Source organism: Venturia canescens, chromosome 6 (assembly GCF_019457755.1).
Source record: "Venturia canescens isolate UGA chromosome 6, ASM1945775v1, whole genome shotgun sequence".
In the NCBI taxonomy this organism is placed as follows: Eukaryota; Metazoa; Arthropoda; class Insecta; order Hymenoptera; family Ichneumonidae; genus Venturia; species Venturia canescens.
In genome coordinates this window covers 14,947,391-14,967,261 of record NC_057426.1, presented here as the reverse complement: position 1 = coordinate 14,967,261, position 19,871 = coordinate 14,947,391, and the positions used below count along the sequence as shown (strand labels likewise).

Below are 19,871 nucleotides of genomic sequence, written 5' to 3'. Positions count from 1 at the left end.
GAGTACCGTGTACTGCACCGTACAAAAGCTCGAAGGCAGATGTCAGGAGTCTCATAGTTCCTTCCCTTGAGCGGCATACCCTTTGAAAAAGTCAATCATGTAATTAGGTCCTCGGAATGATAACGATTTTTCCAACGAGTGAAGGAAAGTGTGAGGCTCGATCAACGACGCTACCAGATGTTAGCACATGATTAATAAGAGGTAAAAAGCGTGTGTTTATTTTTTAAAGTCGCTTCGAATCCGATTTGCGAACGCCTAAGTGATTGTAAAGTCCGGTTGATTGTCATGAAAGTAGAAATGATACGGGGTTTGATGTTGCGCAAGTGTATACGAGAGTGAAAAACATCCAACAGCTTGTACTTCTTGAAAGTCTATTTTTAATCGAAGCATATTCTCTTCGCTGATTTTCAGCTCTCGGATATATCTCCACAGAGAATGGAATATGGAAGAATCTTAGGATTAGTCGACTTGAAAATTATTCTGCTGAGCGATTAAATAAAAAACATTTTTTTCTCGAGAAGTAAAAAAATTATTATTTGAATTAGAATGTTTTAAATCTGAAAACTGATAATAAATCATGTATTTACGTTGCAGTTGCATAGTCTACAAACACATCAATCTTCAAATGGGTTAAATAGTCGAAGCGCGCTGTATGAGTATTCATTAAAAACTGTTCAAAGGCCACTGTAGGAGAATTAGTAACTTCTGGGACGTGGGATAATTAAATTTCAAGGGGATAAGATGATGACGATAATGAAACTGCGAGGATGAGAGTTACGCGATAGAGAAAGAGGTGGCTGGTGATCGATTTACTCGAGTAACTCGAGTATATATCTCGGACGTGATTACGTCGTCGTACTTGTCGAGATAGCACGAGAACTTTTGTCGTCTCTGCGATCAAGCGACTGCTGCTTACATGCATAACTGACAGTGCTTCTTCCACGGAATTGGAGGTTTCATCGACATTCACATTTCTTCTCTCATTTAACGTCGACTATCCGCAGTGGAGGAGCTAAGAGTACAAAACAACGAGAGAGATGAAGACGCAGAGGAAAAAGGAAGAAAGACGAGAAAAGGACTAGAGAGGGAGAGAAGAGTCACAGGACGTGTCAAAAGCGTCGAGGATACGCAGCACCGGGGAGCAAACTTATTCGGGGTTGTCAGTGCTCCGAGGGTGGTCGAACCCTTAAGGCTCTTGGGTCCGTGACCTCCCGAACTCTCAACGGGTTTAGCCGTCTTCACGCAAATCCTCTTTATAACGTCGTTCTTTGACTAGCTTGTTTGCGATGAAATTAGAGGAAGACTGGCCGAGCAGTACCGGTCTTGAGGTCACGATTGAGTTTGTTTTATGATTTAATAACTTTGGAATAGTAACGAAAAGTAATCGTGAACGCTGATCCAGCACATGCAAATTAATCAGAATGTTTTAAGGAACAAGTGTGGTAAAGTGCTTTTGGACCAGACAAGGAAGAGTATAAGATTCGGTTGGTCAGTGATAGTGATGCTTCAACACCGATGAAAATATAATCCAGTGATGAATAAAGTTTAACTCGGGCCGAGGCGAAACGCCGAGGCTAAGAGCGCGTCTCTCTTGGCTTGCGAGGTCGGCCGCCCGCCAATCAATACGGCACGGCCCGACACTCGTTTCGCCTCGAAAGCCCCTTCGTACACTCCCGCAAGCTTCCTCCACTACCGCCATCACCACCGCTACCACCACCACTAGCATCACTGCCCGCCGCCACCCGCCATCATCAACAGGACCACTGCGCCCCCTTCGTTCGAAAGTCTATCAACGGCGGCGGCAGCCAGCCAGCCAGGCAGCACCAGCGCGCTTTTCGCCTCGTCGTGCTGTTCACACGTACACCGAGGTACCGCACAGTTAACCGCCCGAAACTCTATTTTTACTCGTCTCTTACTACGGTGGCTTCTTCTACTACTACTGCTGGTGCTATTGTCGCTGCTGCTGTTGCTGCTGCTGCTGCTGCTGCTGCTGGTGTTACAAGTTCGATGGATCGTTACCATCATCAACAAGCGTTCGGTTTCCAATGAGACCACGAAGAACGTGGCCAACTAGGCGCGAGAAGTGACTGCCATCCGAAGACGCTTGGCAAGACCCAATCGAATCTAACCTGAGGTCTACCCGAAGCTACAAACGACCGCGAATAGAGAGTGTTGGAACTTGAATGACCCCGAAGCAGTATAGCAGATCAGGTGGATGGTGATGGATCAGCCTTGGTCCAACTCAGAGCCAAGACGCCTACGAACCAAGTCTCATCAATTCCAATGACGGCCTTTGTCCAACCATAATGGGATTAAAGACCGTGGCGCCTCGATTTCATTCGATGAAAAACGTTGATAAAGGAACATGGACACTGAGGACAGCATAAAGGAACTGAGGTATGTGCAAGGATTTTGAAGGATAGGAATCCTGGGAGTTTCAGGCTGGGCCAATCAGTAGGGGTTGCTTCGAGGAAGAACCAAGTGTTGAAGGAAGAAATCGTTATTATAGTGGAAGGGAAGTGGATTGTTTGGCTGTCGTCGGGATTCAAATATTGAGGGAACGTCAGTTGAGGCCCTACGCGCTGCTGCGTTGCACTACATGGACGAATTGGGAATCCATAAACGCGGGAGCTTCGTATGATCGTAGATAGATAGTGTGGCCTTTCTCCGGTGTTTGTGAGCCTCAGTGCGAGTGTGGATAGGTGTCTCGCTGTCTCTTTTTCTGTTCAATGTGTCTGTGCTAGTGCGTGAAGCGTAGCGCGAGCAGTTGAAGGGCGAGTGTTTCTGCGGAGGGTGAAAATGGCACATGAGCGACACAGTGGAAGGCGGGAAATGAAGGAAGCATGCGCAAGTCCGGACATTTAACGGTAACGTCGAACGGGCTGTAGAGTAGGAAAAACGCAAGAATAAGCGCCCTCGCTCTCACTCTCCTCCCCCCCCCTCCCCCTATTTCCATCTCTTTCTCTGTCTTTACCTTTCTGTTTTTCCTTAGTGTGTGTTCCCATAAGTAGCAGAGGGTTATTTGACGTATAAGGGTGCAGGACGGTGTGTAGGGGGCGGGTGGGGGTGTTGGTGAGTCAGGAGGGTGAATCGCGTTCGGTGGCTCTTCGTGGTGTGTATTTTTTAGCGTCAGTGGTTGTGCAACGTGTGGATATAAGCTGAGGGGGTGCAGAGAGCATGCGGGCTTCGGGCGAGGCCCGGCGAGGTCGCCTCGGAGGACCAGGCTAAGGATCTTGAACGGTCTCTCACCACCTCTCCCACCTGCACCACCTGCTAATCCTGCTCCATAATCATCCTCGGGGAAAACTTCTTGGCACGTTTACGTGCGAACGTAAAGCGAGCCAGACTCGCTTACAATCGCATGGATCATGATAGAGGTGAGAATCATACAATTCCCAATCTCTAATTCAATACTCTCCCGGTCCAAATTCAATCCCCTCGTATCTTCGTCGTAAGTCGTACCAATTCGATGCCACTATTTTGCCTGGTAATGAGATTATGCTCCATCGGGTTGTCCAACTTCCTCAACAACTGTTGCTTCATGACGTCATATGAGTTTAATCCAAGTGGAATCACAGTGGCATCTCACGGACTGGTTTAACTGATCACGCTCGTAACGCCACCTCATTTAAATTCAACGACAGTTTGCTCATCAAAGCTCCTCTTTACTAGCTATCATTTCCGGATCTTTCAAAGCCTCATAATCCACTTGGAAGATCCTGTAAGCGCTCGAGTACTCAACCATTTTGGAAGTAGTAACAGCTAGTCGAGCACAGCCATTTCTAATTTCATCGAGGTTTACCGGGTAAACTCACACTCTGTTCTGCGGAAATTATCAAATATTCCAGTCACATTGAGGCCCCAAGGTCATTCCTGTAAAAAGATACCTCGGTCTATTATTGTAAAATTGGATATCGGATAATCCATGGAGCATTATTTCGTTTGAGGCAGCTGGCGTCATCGGTATTCTACATTCGTACAAACACGCCTCCGAAATTCAGTGGTGTGGAAAAATGAATATCAAGTGGTAGAACAAGCCCAAAAAATTCCTTTTCAGATGTCGAGTGGAATCGGTGCAACTGCAATGGGAATCGGCGTTAGTCACGGAGCCGAAAGTAACGAAGGTGGTGGCTGTAGACTGAGACAGAGTATGACTCAGGCTTCTAGCACGTCTCAACCGTCTCAACACACTGGCAATACTCAAACGCAACAGCAGACTTCGCAACAGCTTCAACAGGCCTCTCAACAGGAACAACAGCAACAACAACGACAATCCGGCATGGGTCTTGCTGGTCGTTCTAAGAAGGACAACTGTTGCCTCTGCTGGTGCTGTTGTTGCAGTTGCTCGTGGTATTGGCGTTTTTTTAAACCTCATTTTTATTCCATGCTGAAAAATTATTCACAATATTCGGTTTTCAAGCTGTTACCATCGACAGAGAGTTCTATGGCTTTGAATAAAATTAACGGAAATTAAGTGCTTCTGAACTGCTAAAGTTTGGTGTTGAAGAATCGAAAAGTTCTCTTTCTCCAAAATTCAATCATCTCTCTAGATTTTTAATGACAAAGACTTCTACTCACGAGTAGTTAGAAAAAGATTCGCCAACTTGTTGGTTTGCCTGAGGGAAATTTGCACTCGGAACTTTTTCTCTACAGAGTACACACTCTTTTTCTTTTGTTTCACTCTCTTCGTTCTCCTCTCCGCAGCGACTAGACGGAAACGCCCCCCCCCCCCCCCCCCAACTATTTTGACGATCAAACAAAAGTGACCACCTCCGACGACGTACTGTGGACTCGGATACTGCACTTTTTCGAGGTCGCGAAAGATCGTTGGGCAACCATTTGTATTTACAAACAATAAAGATTATAATTAAACGTTCAAGTGATTCATAGTCTGGTATGATAATTAAAAAAAAAACATTTTCTCCTTATCCGAGTTCAGTACACCAATAATTGATTATTTAGCTCCCCTCGGGCTCGAGGTTTTGAAAAAAATATCAATTCGACCCTTTATCAAGTTCAATTTGTTGGGCAATTGAAACTTTTCGAGTCGTTGAAGAATCTAGAAATCTTTTTTAAGGTCCACCAACTGGTTTTACAGGACTTTTCGGCAAGCGGTAGTTTTGCTATTAGAAATCTTTTTCGTAATCAGTTGACAGGAAGATGATAAATCTATCCGTTTAGCTTTTCTTCATAAACATGAACCGTGCTGACTAAATGGTAATTGAAGCTTCGCACGTGAATGGTCAAATCGACGACCACGAAATTTTATGATGAAAATGGGTTGAGGTCTAAGAAAATTGAGGACAGTGGGACAATAAATTTATCATAGAAGCACGAAGTTGAGGGATATATATTATGTGGCTCAAAGAACAATGCGATGAAAATTCCATAACGCATATGAGTAACGTTGAAAGTTGCACGACTAACTTTACGACCCATTTACACCAGGAAACGTGTCCAGGCACATGGGCACCAATATTTTCTATATGTACATATGCACTTCAAAGTAGGGGAGACCGGGACAAAACGTGATACCGGGACAAAACCGGGCGGGATTGAAATTCCGAATTGTGAGAAATCAGAAGGCTCTAAATTCCGAAAATCTAGCTGGGACTCGAAATATATAGATATATCGCACTAGCGAGATTTTCGGACTTTTGTGCCTTCTGATTTCTCACAGTTCCGAATTTCAACCCGGCCCCGAACATGAAACATATTTTTTCCAATCTATCTTGTTTATTTTGGATTTTAATTTTTTTTTCAAAAAATTCGTTTTTTTTTCAAATTCTCTTTTTTTACATCACTTCCAAAGTGAAAACGTTTTTGCACAGATATACAAAAAGTATTTGTATGTTTGCGGACCATCATGTGTGGTTACACCTACACATGAATCATGTGCCCACTCCGCACAATTTTGGCACTGAATCCGTGATTCAGTGGATAAAGAATACAATTTTTTACAAAATAAATATTGACAATCTTCGTTATTATTTATATCATTAATTTTTAATTGAATTACAGAGGGTGTTGTAAGCGTTGAGAGCGCTCACAGCGTGCGCTCGACTTACGTTTGAGCGCTGTAAGCGCTGAGATCGCTTTCAACGCTTACAGCGGTAAGTCGGAAGCACTCGGTTACGGGTGCAAAATACACCTAAGGTGCATTGAATTAAAATGATAGTAAAAAAAAATTCATGAGTTTTTGAGAGGTACCCCTTTTTGCCTCGGAATTTTCTTTTTTTTTTGAAAATTGAAAAGAATTCCATTACATTTCTTAGTTTTTGGGAGTAAAAAATAGACAGAGCTTCCCAAACTTCTGAAAAATTCAATATTTCCTCAGGTATCCCGTTTTGCCCCGGTCTCCCCTATAAGAAATTCCAGGCGAAATCGAACGATGCACGATCTCGGTTGCCTGTATTTTCATTACTTCACTTTAGGAGTATCGCCCTATTGGCTCAGATTGAGCAAAAGTTACTTGAGCTTCTTCAGGCTAATGGAAACGTTTGAGCACGTGTTTCATTGAGTTGAGATTTCACGTTATTGTCTTTTTGTTACACGCTGCAAAAGCAGGAATAAATGGTAAGGGGAAAGCGAAAATCAAGTCATTTCGTAGTCGTAGACACCAAAATTTAATCCTCCGCCTTAAATATCATGCATATTTTTCTACAATTCTTTTTTTCTCCACGTGTGCTTTTACATCTCATAATTTCATCTGGTATACGTGCACGCGTGTTTATTATCTCTCGTCTCTCGTGCTCTTTCACACATACATTATGAAACGTCCAATTCCTTCCCTGTTCGCGCACACCGCACGCTTAGATCTCGATGAAAACGAGGCTACTCGTATAACACGTGTTTCGAGTACCTCTCGTGCTCTTTCTACTAGCAATATTTACTTGGAAAAATTCATGGATTTTCTTGGACCGGTTTTCAATGATTTTTTATATTTTAATTTCACAGTTGTTTCTACCAGTCATTATTCTCATTACTTTGTGCATTTTATTCACCAATCCGATACGAAATTTCTTATTCACCTAGTGAATTAATGATTTTCATTATACACTGTATATTTATAGTTATTTATTGATGCATTTCGAATGAGTGTAGTAAAACTAATCTAGCAATCGAATTACGAAAAAGTAAATGAGTGTCTTCTTGAGATGATTTTCGAATGTTTGAATGGTAAGAGAATATGGGACAAAGTAGCCACTCACTTTTTTGGGGCACTTTTGAATTTTGGAGCATCGTGGCCACCCACGGAATTTCGATTTCTGGAGCACAAGACCAGCAAGAATCCTTTGTTTTCGAGAAACTTGTAGCTGTTTAAGACAAAGAGTTACAATCATTGTGCGAATTACTGATAAATGTCTATTTTATTTTGATTGACGAAAATCGCATTTATAACTGATGTCATCTTCATCAACACCTCTGCACGAGGAATGCGAATAAAGACGATGGCAAAAAATGCAAGCGACGTCCTTCGTAGACGAAAATTTTTCTGTTTTGGTGGTCTATTTTTTGTTTGCTCACTGAATTTGCGCAGTAATAAATTTGGCTTGAGAAGCCCAAAATAATTATTCGACCAGATTCGTGAATAAAAGAATGGACAAATAATTTTAGGACTCAACAAAAGTCAAAAGATCATTTTTTTCGATCAAGTGGAGCGAAAGTTCTATTTTCGCATGAAAAAAAAAAATTTATCGAAGGTTCTCCCTATGTCTTGTTTCTTTTCGTTTCATCGTAGCTTTCAATATTTTATGCGGGACTAGTAAATCACAACGTTTGTTTAGCGAGAATTGACAATTATAAATTTTTACTGAATTTCACAGGAGGTGGCCACTCTGATCCAAACATTTTTTTTTTACACAAATCGCGTTGAACTTTGACTTAGCAAAATATTCGTAAGCCACCCTCTTTTGTCCCTGGACCATTCTCGAAATGTTTTCTTTTTAAAAATTTCATATGATCCGGTGCCAAATCGTACATCGCGCGGTGGTTAAATGTTCAAATAATACAAGCTTCTCAAACTTGTAAAAAGAACAATATTTTCCTCAAAAATTTCCCTACAAAGTACAATATATCGATAAGTACTCCGTGTTGCCTCGGCTTTCCCCATTTGTGGATTCAATAAGGAAGGAAAGACGTTTGGTTAAAACATAATACATTGTTTTGAACGACTTTTTAAACACATGGATCCAAGAAGGGGAAAATTCTTCATATTTGAGTCCGGCGGGATCTAATATTTTTTATAATTTATGGTTTTTTAACGGCAGAATAACAACCGTCCTCTTTATGTCTCTATTCAAAAAGAACTCTGCTCTTAAAATTTTTACTCCGAAATTCATAACATCTCTACGTCTACTCATGTATAATCCATAATCTTTAATATCTTTACTCATGATGAGATACGTTCTGAAATCATCATGAGCAGAGATATTGGGAATTAAATATCACACCGGAGTGGATATGTTAAAGAGGGTAGACGTTCTCTACTCAGATCCGCAGTTGTTAAGGAGCGGAGTTGTTATCGATAATGGCTATCGGTAGCTTTGAGCAGGTATTTAGAGGAGAACTGTTATTGAATACATTACTGAGAGTAGAATTATTGTTGACTTGCTGCAACACAACTCGACTCTTACAAATCTACTCGATAACATTTCCACTCCGAAGAGGTTTATTTTATGTATCAATTACGTTTCTACTCTTTAACATTTCTAGGCGGATAACACAGAAAATTAATGACACAAGAGGAGACATATTGATTTTCAAATTTGAGAGCAGAGCTGTTAGGAGTAGCGTTGTTTTTGTGTAGAGCCCTAAAGAGGACGGTTGTTATTCTGCCTTTTTTTAACTAGTAAATGTAGAGAAGGTCAGGGGGTGCTACGAGAAAGTACGGATCGTACTGGCAAAGCGAGGATATAATTGGCGCAAGAAATCACCACAGATCTACTAGCTCGGGTTGAAGTAATAATAACAGGAATTGTATTTCTCGAAGATATATAATCGAGTTGAAATCGTATTGAAGAACGCCTTGCAATATTAAAATGAAGATCGTGTCAAATTTCAGATGATTATTCGATTGTTGCTTCAGCAGTACGCTTATTTTGTCTATTACTTAAGGAGGGTGGCTACCGACGATACAATGTTGCCATGCTAAACCATGTTAAATACATTAAAAATTTCAAAATGATAAGAATTTAATAAAATTTGGCGAACATATTCTTTAGGGCCAAATTTGACAATACAAATTCTTTAAGATTTTTCTTCTGTACAGTTAACGAGTAATTGATCACTAAAGTTCAAGTGTATAAGCATAGCGTTTCCATATATATAGGTATACATTTCGGGCATAAGAAATCTGCTTTAATGCGTAATTACTCGATAACTAAGCAGAAGAAAATTTTGAAAAAAATGGTGTCTTCGCACTTGACGTTGAAGAACATTATCACCAAATTTGATCAATTTCTTATCATTTTGACGAGTGTAGCCACCCTCCTTAAATATGTAATAAAAGTGGAAAGACAGAATATAAATAAATTAAAAATTTGGTACAGTTTGGCAGGAGTGGGTAGCGGAAACGGTGGTGGAACGGGAACCGGAAGTGAACAGGGAAGTCGCAAGGGCGGCGATGCCGGTGGCGGTGGTGGTTTAACCGGTGATCTGTTGACCGATAGTGCGGGTAACGGCCTCGACGGTCTTGACGGTCTCGACGTCGCTATAGAGTGTTGCAACCTCGAGGAGGTCAGGGCCTGGGGTACCTCGTTCGATCAACTCATGAGATCACCGGCTGGCAGAAAGCTCTTTCGTGAATTTCTCGTACGCGAATGGAGCGCCGAAAACATTGCATTTTGGCTTGCTTGCGAGCAGCTTAAGCACGAAAGCGATCCCGAAAAAATCGAGGAGAATGCTCGATTCATCTACGAGAACTACATATCGATACTATCCCCAAAAGAAGTGAGTAATACGAGAAAAAAATTATCACCTCATATTTTCAGTGCAATTCAACTATTTTTCATCGATTTGTCGGACCGGTTATGACTTCGCTATTATTCATTAGTCATTCAAAAACACCGAGATCAACATTTTTCTGCACAAAAAAAACAAATACTAGCTTATAGGCAAAAAAATGAAGTCGAGATAGAGGGGAAAGGTGGGAAGTGATTGATTCGGGAATCCCTAATTCAACGTTGCAGATGGTCTGAGGAAAAGTCATCCTATACATGATTTACAGTATATTTTTGTTTGTATACTCGGTCTCGGGACGTACGGTACAAGTTCCCGTTGTAGATACTCCGTATTATGTAATTCAGAAGATACGAAACGTTCCACGTTATTCCACTCAAACGGGACACTTATCATGTTTTAGATTTTTCATCTCACGTCTCTTAAAAAAAGAAAAAAAACAACTCGGAATTTGCGAGGTTCGAAAACATGCAATAAAAATTTTGATTATCCGAAGGAAAGTTCAATAAAAAAAAATATGGGCCCCTTTAATCATATCAGCATGAACAATCGCGAAATTGGCCATGCTATTGAATTTTAGAATTTTATAAAACTAGAATTTTTCGGAAAAAATTGCAATTATTCAAGTAAAGAAGAGAAAGGTTTATACTTCTGATGCCAAAAGAGCGTTGACAACGCCGGTCCATTCTGTTTCTTCTTTTCTTTTCTGAATATACAAATTATCATGAAAACAAATCGATGCGGTGAAAATTTTTGACAAGTCAATTGGAGAGTATTTTCTAGAAAAATTGTAAAAGAATTATAAATTGTCGAAGTCACGGCTGAACGAAATGACGTGGAATGCCTCGCATGTTGTATGTTAAACGTGTAAATCCGTCGAAGCACATTGAGCGAGAGCACGTCCACCAATCTCTTTCGCAAAGTAGGCCACACGGATGGCAAGAGCAAAGTTTTTATTTTGTAGATTTTTTTTTTTCATTTTCCATATTTTTTAGTTCACCCTACTGAGAGTCGCGTACAACCCTCGTCGATATTCCAATATCCCGATTTCTGTTGTCGTATACACTCACGTATATATATATACAATATAATATGAATATTTGTATACGTGTATTTTCAATTCTATTTCGAGTTCTCTTCACTCTCGCTTGGTTGTCCTTCCGCCTCCTTTCTCTTCATTCCACGGCTACTATAACATCCCGGCTTTCATTGCACATGCTGCAGTGCCCTCTTTAGTGCCGTGCTTCTAACGTTTCTTGTCCTCTACCACGAGCGTTTGCTCTCTTCTCTTTTTTGGATTCTACTCCTCCATTCCACAATCCGGACGTCAGATAAACGTCCTCGCAGCTTTTGTTGGCGATGACCCAAAATCTCTGCCACAAGTTCGGCCCGAACATACCTTCGCGATGAGTCTTGAATCTATCACCATTTTCTGCCCTGAATTTCCTTGCTCTGGCCTCGAATTCGTGATCAGGGACCTTGAAGATATCACCCTACGTTTGCATTTATCGAATCTTTGTGTATTCGACGATTAGTAGATACGGCAATTTTAAGTTTTGATGTTTAACCTTTGTATTCGCATTTTGTCAATACCGATTCTGTGAATTCTTGACAGAAAATCCTTGGATATTAGTATCCATCGTAACTGACATGAGAAGTTTAAAGAGAAAAGATGACTCTGCCATTTTGTTTTAGAGCACTAATTTTTCACTTTGTTGCTAATCGGTGCTCTCCGCCGACGTTCGTTTCCTAACCTCACACGACTGATGATTGTTCTGACCGTCAGGTGTCGCTGGATTCCCGAGTACGTGAGATCGTGAACAGGAACATGGTGGAGCCAACGCCTCACACGTTCGACGAGGCGCAATTGCAGATTTACACGTTGATGCATCGCGACTCCTACCCTCGATTCGTGAACAGCGAGCTTTATCGTAAGGTAGCGAGGTTGAGTAGCGATCCACCGAGTCCGACGAACGATGATCAACAGCAGCAACAGTTGGAGCAGCCGAACACAGTGTCAACGGGAAAAACTAAATCGAAGAGATCGACCACGAAATCGTTAAGTTAAAGAACCTCAAAAATAGCGAGTGGCCGTCGTTTCTTTCAGGGCGCAAAAATCCAAATACTACGTTATATTTATTTATTTTGCTTTTCTTCTTGTACGAAAACGAGGTCGCGAAGTGAACAAGTGTTATTTTATAACGGGAGTATGCGAGACACACTAAAAAAGACAATCTACGAAGCCGTTGAATAGAGCAAAAGAAGTAAATGCAATGCAGATTCACGAAAGCAATGGTGGTGAAAAGACCAGACGAAAGCACAACAAAAATAACAAAATAAACCGAATTAATGTCGTCTTGAACGCATGCGTGGTGTAAGAAGAAACGCGGCGTAGTCGATGCTCGAGCGTCAAACTTCTCTACATTATCGGCTGATGTGAGACTCGAAGGATTGAGCGGTTCAATCGAAAGACATGAGATGGTGTGCCATGATCGCGCCAAACCCGCGAAACTATTGTTCATTTCTCGCCATGGTACGCATTCCGTTCCAACGACGCAATCAAAGTCAGCACGGGGCCAGAACGCGCTTTGTTAAAAGCGATTTAACAGAAACCAGAAGAAAACATGACACCTAGATATTGAAAAAAAAACGTACAAGAAGCTGCGAAAGGAGCACAAAAAGAATCACGAACGAGGAGCTAGAAATATAATTGTCATCGGATTTATAATTATTTCGCACAGTCGCAAAAAATGCGTGAATATCAAAGGAGACACGACGAAGCGTGATGACAAGAAAATCAATAAAAATAGGCAGAAATAATAAAACGCAAGCTCTACGACGCGGCACAGTTGAAACTACAGTAGAGCGGTGAATGTCCGAGGGGAATCCCATTTTAATTAATAAAAAAGCCAACAATGGCATGAAGGAACACGCACGAGTTTCTTCTTTTAAAATAAAATAGGAAGGACTTTGACGTATCGATCGTTCAAAAAGTTACAAATACTCGCCCATTTATTCGCACAATTAGTGCGACACCTCGCTCGATAAAGTAGTAATCCAATTATCTCGCGAGTAGTAATAGTGCGAGACAGAATATTTTTTTCCTCCACCGGGGGGATGGTCGTCCATCGTACTTGAATTTTTATGGACCCCTTGACTGAGAAAGAGAAAAAAACGAGCTCAAAAGTATGTTCCAAGGCTCTCAACAAGAACAAACGATTATTACGTTCCATCGCTCTTTTTTATCACTCTCGCATGCATATGTATATTCATTCTCATTATTATTATTCGAATCGAACGGGAGGTTGTTTTTTTAAACTTTTTTGTTTTCTTTTCGTTCGCTTCATCGGTGCATCAGCGTGACCAACGAACCGTGTCTAGGAATTGAGCTCACGGAACCGGAAGACGGATGATGGAAGCGACTACGTTTTTTTTTTCAAATTTTCACCTCGCTGCATTTTAGTTTTCATTCCGTTTTTGTTCTTTCATTTTTCATATACTTTTTTCTATTCTCTCCTCATTCATCACACACGGTATCCAGCACCAACGAAAGAACTTTCTATGCAACAATACATATATATTTGTTTATATCCCAGTGAAAGAAATATACAAATGAATAATATATTAATTTACATCGCGTCAAATATTACATATATTGATAAATAAATATTGCATTTGTACGAATTTCTGAAATATTCTGAAAAAGTGTAACGGATACGTTTTTCGATTAAGTTAGATCCGTAAGACTTTTTGGGTTTTTTTTGACCCTTCAAAAACCGATACTGAAACCGAACTCTGAAATGATCTCGTTCTCGACCAATTTTTTATTGATATCTGAAATCCCTCGATTTCATTCTTCAGGGAAAGAAATTAACTCACTTACAGGTTTCGCTTTTTTACTCGTTTTGAGATTATAAATTAATGAAATAACAGTATATTATATATAATGCGACGACGCATCATGCTCTGGGTGAGATCCAGCAGAAGGAACAAGGGCTGATCCACCCTTCTGAACTGAATAATTCTCTTAGCGATTAAAAATTAATAAAATTTAAAAAAACCAAACAAACAAATTGAACTTAAAAAATTTTTGAAAAGGCCTAAGAGTCTCGAAATGATTTTGAGAGGATCCTCGAATTCGCGTACTCATTTTATTTAGCCCGTGGTCAAAAGGGTTACGCGGTCAAATTCGAATAGTGTTTGTTTCATTTTCAATGTCAAGCATTGCAAATAATTATTATTGATTCATATATTTATTTGAATAAATATGTGGAAAAAGATGGGCAAATTATTATTAGTTGATAAATATAAACGCGTTGAAATGAATGAATTTGATTAATTATTTATCATTGTTTAGAGTTGGAAAAAAAGTAACGGACGAATTGTCTCGAAATGACTTTTCTTTCGTCGCTCGATGATTAATGTTTCCCCGTAATGAATTCAATCGTATCGCAACTTCGTTGTTCCAATAAATGCCCATCTGTGATACGAGTTACCAATCGGGAATCAATCGACCCAATATATTTAAAAAAAATTTACTTCACGATTAAAAAAAAACCTTCGAGGTGGAATGTTATGTCGAAATATTTTGAGATTGTGAGCATTCGATTGGTGGATTGAGAGAGGCTGTTGAGTGCTTAGAAACGAGCAAAATTGAGGAGAAAGAAACGATGAATAAAGTGAGCGATCCAAAAATGAGGCAGAATAATATTAATAAGAATTGCCTGGGATTTTACAAAGATTCGACATAGGCGTGCAGGGTACGAATCGCTGGAGCGTTCCACGATACTACGACCCTTGAGCTCTTTTGTCACGGGGAAGAATCCAAAAATGCAAAAAAAAAAGCGTCACGAAATTATTTTCGATAAGTCAGTCACGGTTGGGAGAAAAATCCTACACGTCGATACTTTACCGGCCAAAAGTGACAAACGGATTCTCATGGTTGACAAGAGAAAGAGAGAGCAGAGAGAGAGAGAGAGAGAGAGAGTCGGAAAATAGGCGAATGGAAAATGAGGAGCAAAATTGTTTGAAAATGTGGGAATCGATACACTGCGGAAACAGCTCCTGCTACGACCTTTTTGAAAAGGAACAGTGAATTCAGAAATTGAACGAAACTTATACGGACTTGAAAATTCCGTAAAGCGAATGATATGAGAATTAGAAAGGAAAAAAGAATGATCAAGGGCAAAGGAAATAATGAGATGAGAAATGAAAAGTCGAGCGCAAATGGGAGAATATCGGATCGATAGCCACGATTGCATTTTTCGTTCATTTGAATAAACCAAAGAAACCAAAAACCGATGAATAAGAAGAGAAAAAACAAAACAAAAATACTAACCCTACGTCCTCGTTGAATAAACGCACAATTTTTCTCAACCTTCGACCCTATCGCTTCTTTAATTATTTATTCACCTCATGCATTCTCATATACGTGCGGTTTCGAATACACAAACAAATCTAAAACGTATGTTTATAAACTTGAAACTTTTTCGTTGCAAATTTTCGCAACAAAATGAATCGCAATTGTTTCTACGTACACCCTAAAGCGAAAGATCCTTGAGGAAAGAAAAAAGATTATTCCTACCAGTTGAAGAGGTCCAATTCTAAGATTTTCTACAAGAATCTTTATTTTTGAAAAAAATCTATCAAAAGTGTGACCCTCGCAGTGAATGCGCATACCCTTCAATTTTTAAAAAGTCCATTCCATCACGTGAAAGTGCCCATTTTGTGGAGTGCAGTCAATTCTACAGTAACAATTTTTTTGATCATTCACTTTCCGACAAAAAGCTTTCACCATGCAAATTAGTGGCAAATTCGAAGATTTTTTGTTCATAAGTTCTCATGAAAATGGGCGGTCGGCACTAAATCTAAGTCTATGCTAATAAAATAAAAGAATCGGCATTCCCGTCGCAAGGTAAGTGTCTATCCATTTTGATTGTTCCTCTGTTTGTCACATTCGTTGTACCCTGGCCACACACTTGACATTTGAACACAAATTTCCACCTCCTTGTCTCCGAAGGGCACTCGACTTTTCGACTCAAAGCTCAAAGAAGCTTCTCTTTTCAACAGAGTGTCTCGAACAAAAAATGCAATTGCAGACGACAAAAACGAGGGGAAAAACCACAAGGCTGATAATATTTCCTACAAATAGCCTCCGACTAAAATGTAAAGCCTATAGAAACATTCGTTCCAAACTTCCTCACTCCATTAAAAAACAAAATCATCAAGAGAGAAAAAAAATGTATCGCACGTATTGTAACGCAATATCATCAATCGGAACAAAAACAAATTCCGTTAAACAAGATAAGCCATCAATTAATTTTATATAATCAGTGGACATTGCTCGATCGGACATTCGAATTTAATATATGAGTAATTTTAATAGTAATCGATAAAACAAATAATACTAAATAAAAATAAACGATAAACACTACTTATCGTATTATGAATATGGATAGTCGAAAAAAATAAAATAAAAAACAAAATATGCTGTACACAGTATTTGAAATAATGTGACAGCCAGAATTTGTATATGTATATGTGGAAGTTGTATATGCATATATGAATTTGTTGTTGCGTGCACGCTCTTGTATACATACATATATATATATATATATATATATATTGATAATAGAATTATTGTATAATTCAAAATCGTATCCTATATCATTGATGTAGGTGGTATACGGGTAAGTGGGCCATGAAGAAGCGCCTACACTTTGTTCCAGTGAGAATAGCGTAAATAACGAACAATTAAATAAATTCAAATAAGAAAAAAGAGGAGAGAAAATATGGGGCAAAATGATGATAGGATGTCGAACGACGTTCCATTGCGAAAGACGTTTACACGCAAAAATTATTGTTAAATTGTTAAAAATTTGTTCTTAATTAGTTAATAATCGTTTTTCTTTCGCTAGTTCATTAATCTGATATACGTTTCCCAATTTTTATTTCTTACGTTTATGTTACAGCTAATTGACCCATGCATTAAAAATTATCGTATAAGTAATAAATGAATTGAAAAGAAAATGAAAAAAAGCAAACGGTGCGTACGCTGCAGGAATTGATACAATCGATTTAAATGGATGACGTGTACAGTAGAATAATCGAATATTTGTAAATATTCATAATTTTTCGAATGTAAAATGAAATTGCTTCGAAAAATTACTGATATTACAGATTCATATATAAATGTGTGTATATAAATATCTATATTCGAGGATGATAAGAACATGGGGTTTCTTATATTATTTGACCCTTCGAGATCGTTTTTTTAAGAAAATTTTGATTTTTTCTATACCAATCGATTTTTTCCCCTGAAATACTACCAGGCAAGCATTTCGTTGAACAATACAATTATCATAAATTTTGTTCTCTACCAACTCCAAATTATGTGAAATATTCATATTATTTATATATACGAATAAATAATATACGATACATATGAGTATAAATATTATAAATAATATTAGTATTGTGTAATTAAGTAAACCAATAAGATGACTCGATTTTCAATCATAACGCTACTCTTGCTGGCATTCATCTCATCAGGGATGACGTAAGATAGATGAAAAACGATCGATGCGACGGTCGGTATTCGTCTCGATACAATGGAGCAGAACAAATGCGAAATAGAAAAAAAAAACATTAAAAACAACGGGAACACCTAAATCTAATTTTAGTAAGCATTAGCAAAGGGGGTGAATGACGTTCTACGGTGAAATGAAGCGTAAATCGGTTATTCGTTGTTGATAAATATAATTAAATTTGAATAATTGTACGAAATGATCGATCGACTAATGAATTTCTTTTTGTAAGTATATATGTAAGGGGTATTAGAATAAATCGAATTTACGAGAGAGCACAACCGAAAAAAGCGACGTTTCAAAAGGAACGTAGACATTTAATGAATAAACAAATTATACATAGATATATATGGGGCATTTCAGGCCAAATCGACCACTTTTGAATCCGACCCCTTTCGATTTCGCGGAAACATTTGATCTTTTTCTACTCTACTAGAGAAATTTTTCAGAATTTATTCAAATTTTTTTTCCCGACCCAAAAATAGTTGTGAATTTAAAAAAAAAATGGCATTGTTTTTGTTCAAAGTGACATAACGCTTTCGAAAATTGACTTATCGGGACGTTTTTTTTTTAAGTTTTAGCTTTGAATCAACTTTTCAGAAAAAAATATCAGAAAGTCATAAAAATCCGTGTTCAACGTTTTTTTTTTGATAATTTAGCTAAAAAACGGAATTTCGGGATTTCCTGTTTTCTTTTCTCCATAAGAAACTTTTACATTTTCTACGAATTCTCTGAAATGTTCAAAGTGGAATCTTTTCGCTTTTTATTCTTTTGAAAATCACCACTTTGAAAATCTTCTACGATGTACCGAGGATCTTAAAAGTTAAAAAACAGTGATAATTATACAAATTAAAATCGGCAATCATTGGAAAAATTTCGAGTTAAAAAGAAAAATCATAAAAAATTTAAGACAGCTCTTAATATCTTTTGTATTTTGCTAAATTACATTTGAAAATAAAATAAAAAGAAATAAAATTTATGATTTGACCAATTTCTGGTCAAACTATAAGCTTTCAAAATTTTAGGAGTAGGTTAATCGTGATAAAATTCATTTACATTTTTCCCTGTTACACTCCACGCTTTTTTCTTTTATATCATAGATCCTGTAGTTAAAATTATTCAATCCCGAAATTTTTCCAGTGATTACCGGTTTCAATTTTTATAACAATCATTATTTTTCAACTTTTAAGGTTCTCGGTACATCCTAGAAAGAATAAAAAGCGAAAAGATCCCACTTTGAAAATTTCAAGGAACTCGTGGAAAATGTCAAAGTATCGTATGGAGAAAAGAAAAAAAATCCAAAAAAGGCAATCATTCCAAAATTTCCGTTTTTTATCTTAAATCTGAAAAAAAACGTCCCGATAATTCAATCTTCGAAAGCCACTTTGAACAAAAATAATGCAATTTTTTGAAAAATTCATAAATATTTTTGGGTCAGGAAAACAAATTTGAAAAAAATCTGAAAAAATTCTCTGGTAGAGTAGAAAAAGATAAAAAAGATTCTCCGAAATCGAAAGGTGTCGGGGGTTCAAAAGTGGTCGACTTGGCCTGGAATGCCCCATATGTATGCGAAAAAAAGTCCCATCGACGTTTATATTTATTTATAATAAAGTTTTTCACGAATATTCGCACAATCTTTGGCACGATAAGATCACCATGATTCGATTCAGGCTGATGATTGATTACTGTCGAATTGTGAGAGAAAAATCTACGTTATTGAGTGTTTTAAAAAACCTACAAAATACCACGAAAAGAATTGTATCTCCCTCGGATAAGCAAGCGAAAATCGTAAATTTAAGGATTCAAATCAATACGTATTAGTTGCGGGTGTGTCACTTCTATAAAAAAATGATTTGAAAAAAATAAAGAATGCAAAAAAATGATGAAATAATTATATAATTATAGAGTAAAGTTGAATGAAACCATAAAAAAAATGTTAATGACGTTCAAGACAAAATCGACAGATTCTGAGCCATCCAAATGATAGCACAGTTCTTGCTTTTTTGTCGGCCTTGAACGTTACACAGACCTTTCTTCAGTTATCATTCTATCCACCTGTAGAGAAAATCATCTTTTTCTCACATCCCTGTAATTGAAAAGGAGTCGGTAGATCGCAATCCCTTATATCGACGAATGATCAATCGTCGTTCTATCCTACACAGGCCCAAACATTGAAGATTCTACTTGAAGATGGCGCTGCGGAATTTTTCTCGATTCCACACAAACAGTGGATGGTAAATGGTAAGAAAACCATTCATCCCGGATCCGAATTGTAATCAACGAATTACTAACTGTTGGATTCCTCAAGTGTAACATTCGACCCGG

At 38.4% G+C, this 19,871-nt stretch overlaps 1 protein-coding gene and 1 long non-coding RNA gene across 7 annotated transcripts; one reads left to right on the top strand and one right to left on the bottom strand.

The window, feature by feature from the left end:
- Positions 1–1,641: 1,641 nt before the first annotated feature.
- Positions 1,642–19,429, top strand: LOC122412000 (regulator of G-protein signaling 17). Of its 6 annotated transcripts, none has more exons than XM_043421183.1 (5): positions 1,642–3,377; positions 4,058–4,347; positions 6,568–6,576; positions 9,552–9,951; positions 11,747–19,429. In XM_043421183.1, exons 1-5 carry the CDS (start codon positions 3,369–3,371, stop codon positions 12,026–12,028), a joined length of 990 nt encoding a protein of 329 aa, XP_043277118.1. In that variant the 5' UTR covers positions 1,642–3,368; the 3' UTR covers positions 12,029–19,429. The 6 variants fall into 6 exon arrangements, with proteins under 6 accessions (XP_043277118.1, XP_043277117.1, XP_043277115.1 ...); XM_043421182.1 differs by having other exon boundaries at positions 6,565–6,576; XM_043421180.1 differs by having other exon boundaries at positions 4,058–4,350.
- Positions 10,215–11,888, bottom strand: LOC122412001 (uncharacterized). The gene is made up of 2 exons (XR_006261280.1): positions 11,529–11,888; positions 10,215–11,438 (listed from the first exon to the last, which is right to left on the bottom strand). It is a non-coding gene; the product is annotated as an uncharacterized lncRNA (long non-coding RNA).
- Positions 19,430–19,871: the final 442 nt, after the last annotated feature.

Coding starts and splice junctions, on each gene's coding strand:
- LOC122412000 (XM_043421179.1), top strand. Junction 9,952..11,746: donor CGATACTATCCCCAAAAGAA/GTGAGTAATACG, acceptor TCTGACCGTCAG/GTGTCGCTGGATTCCCGAGT.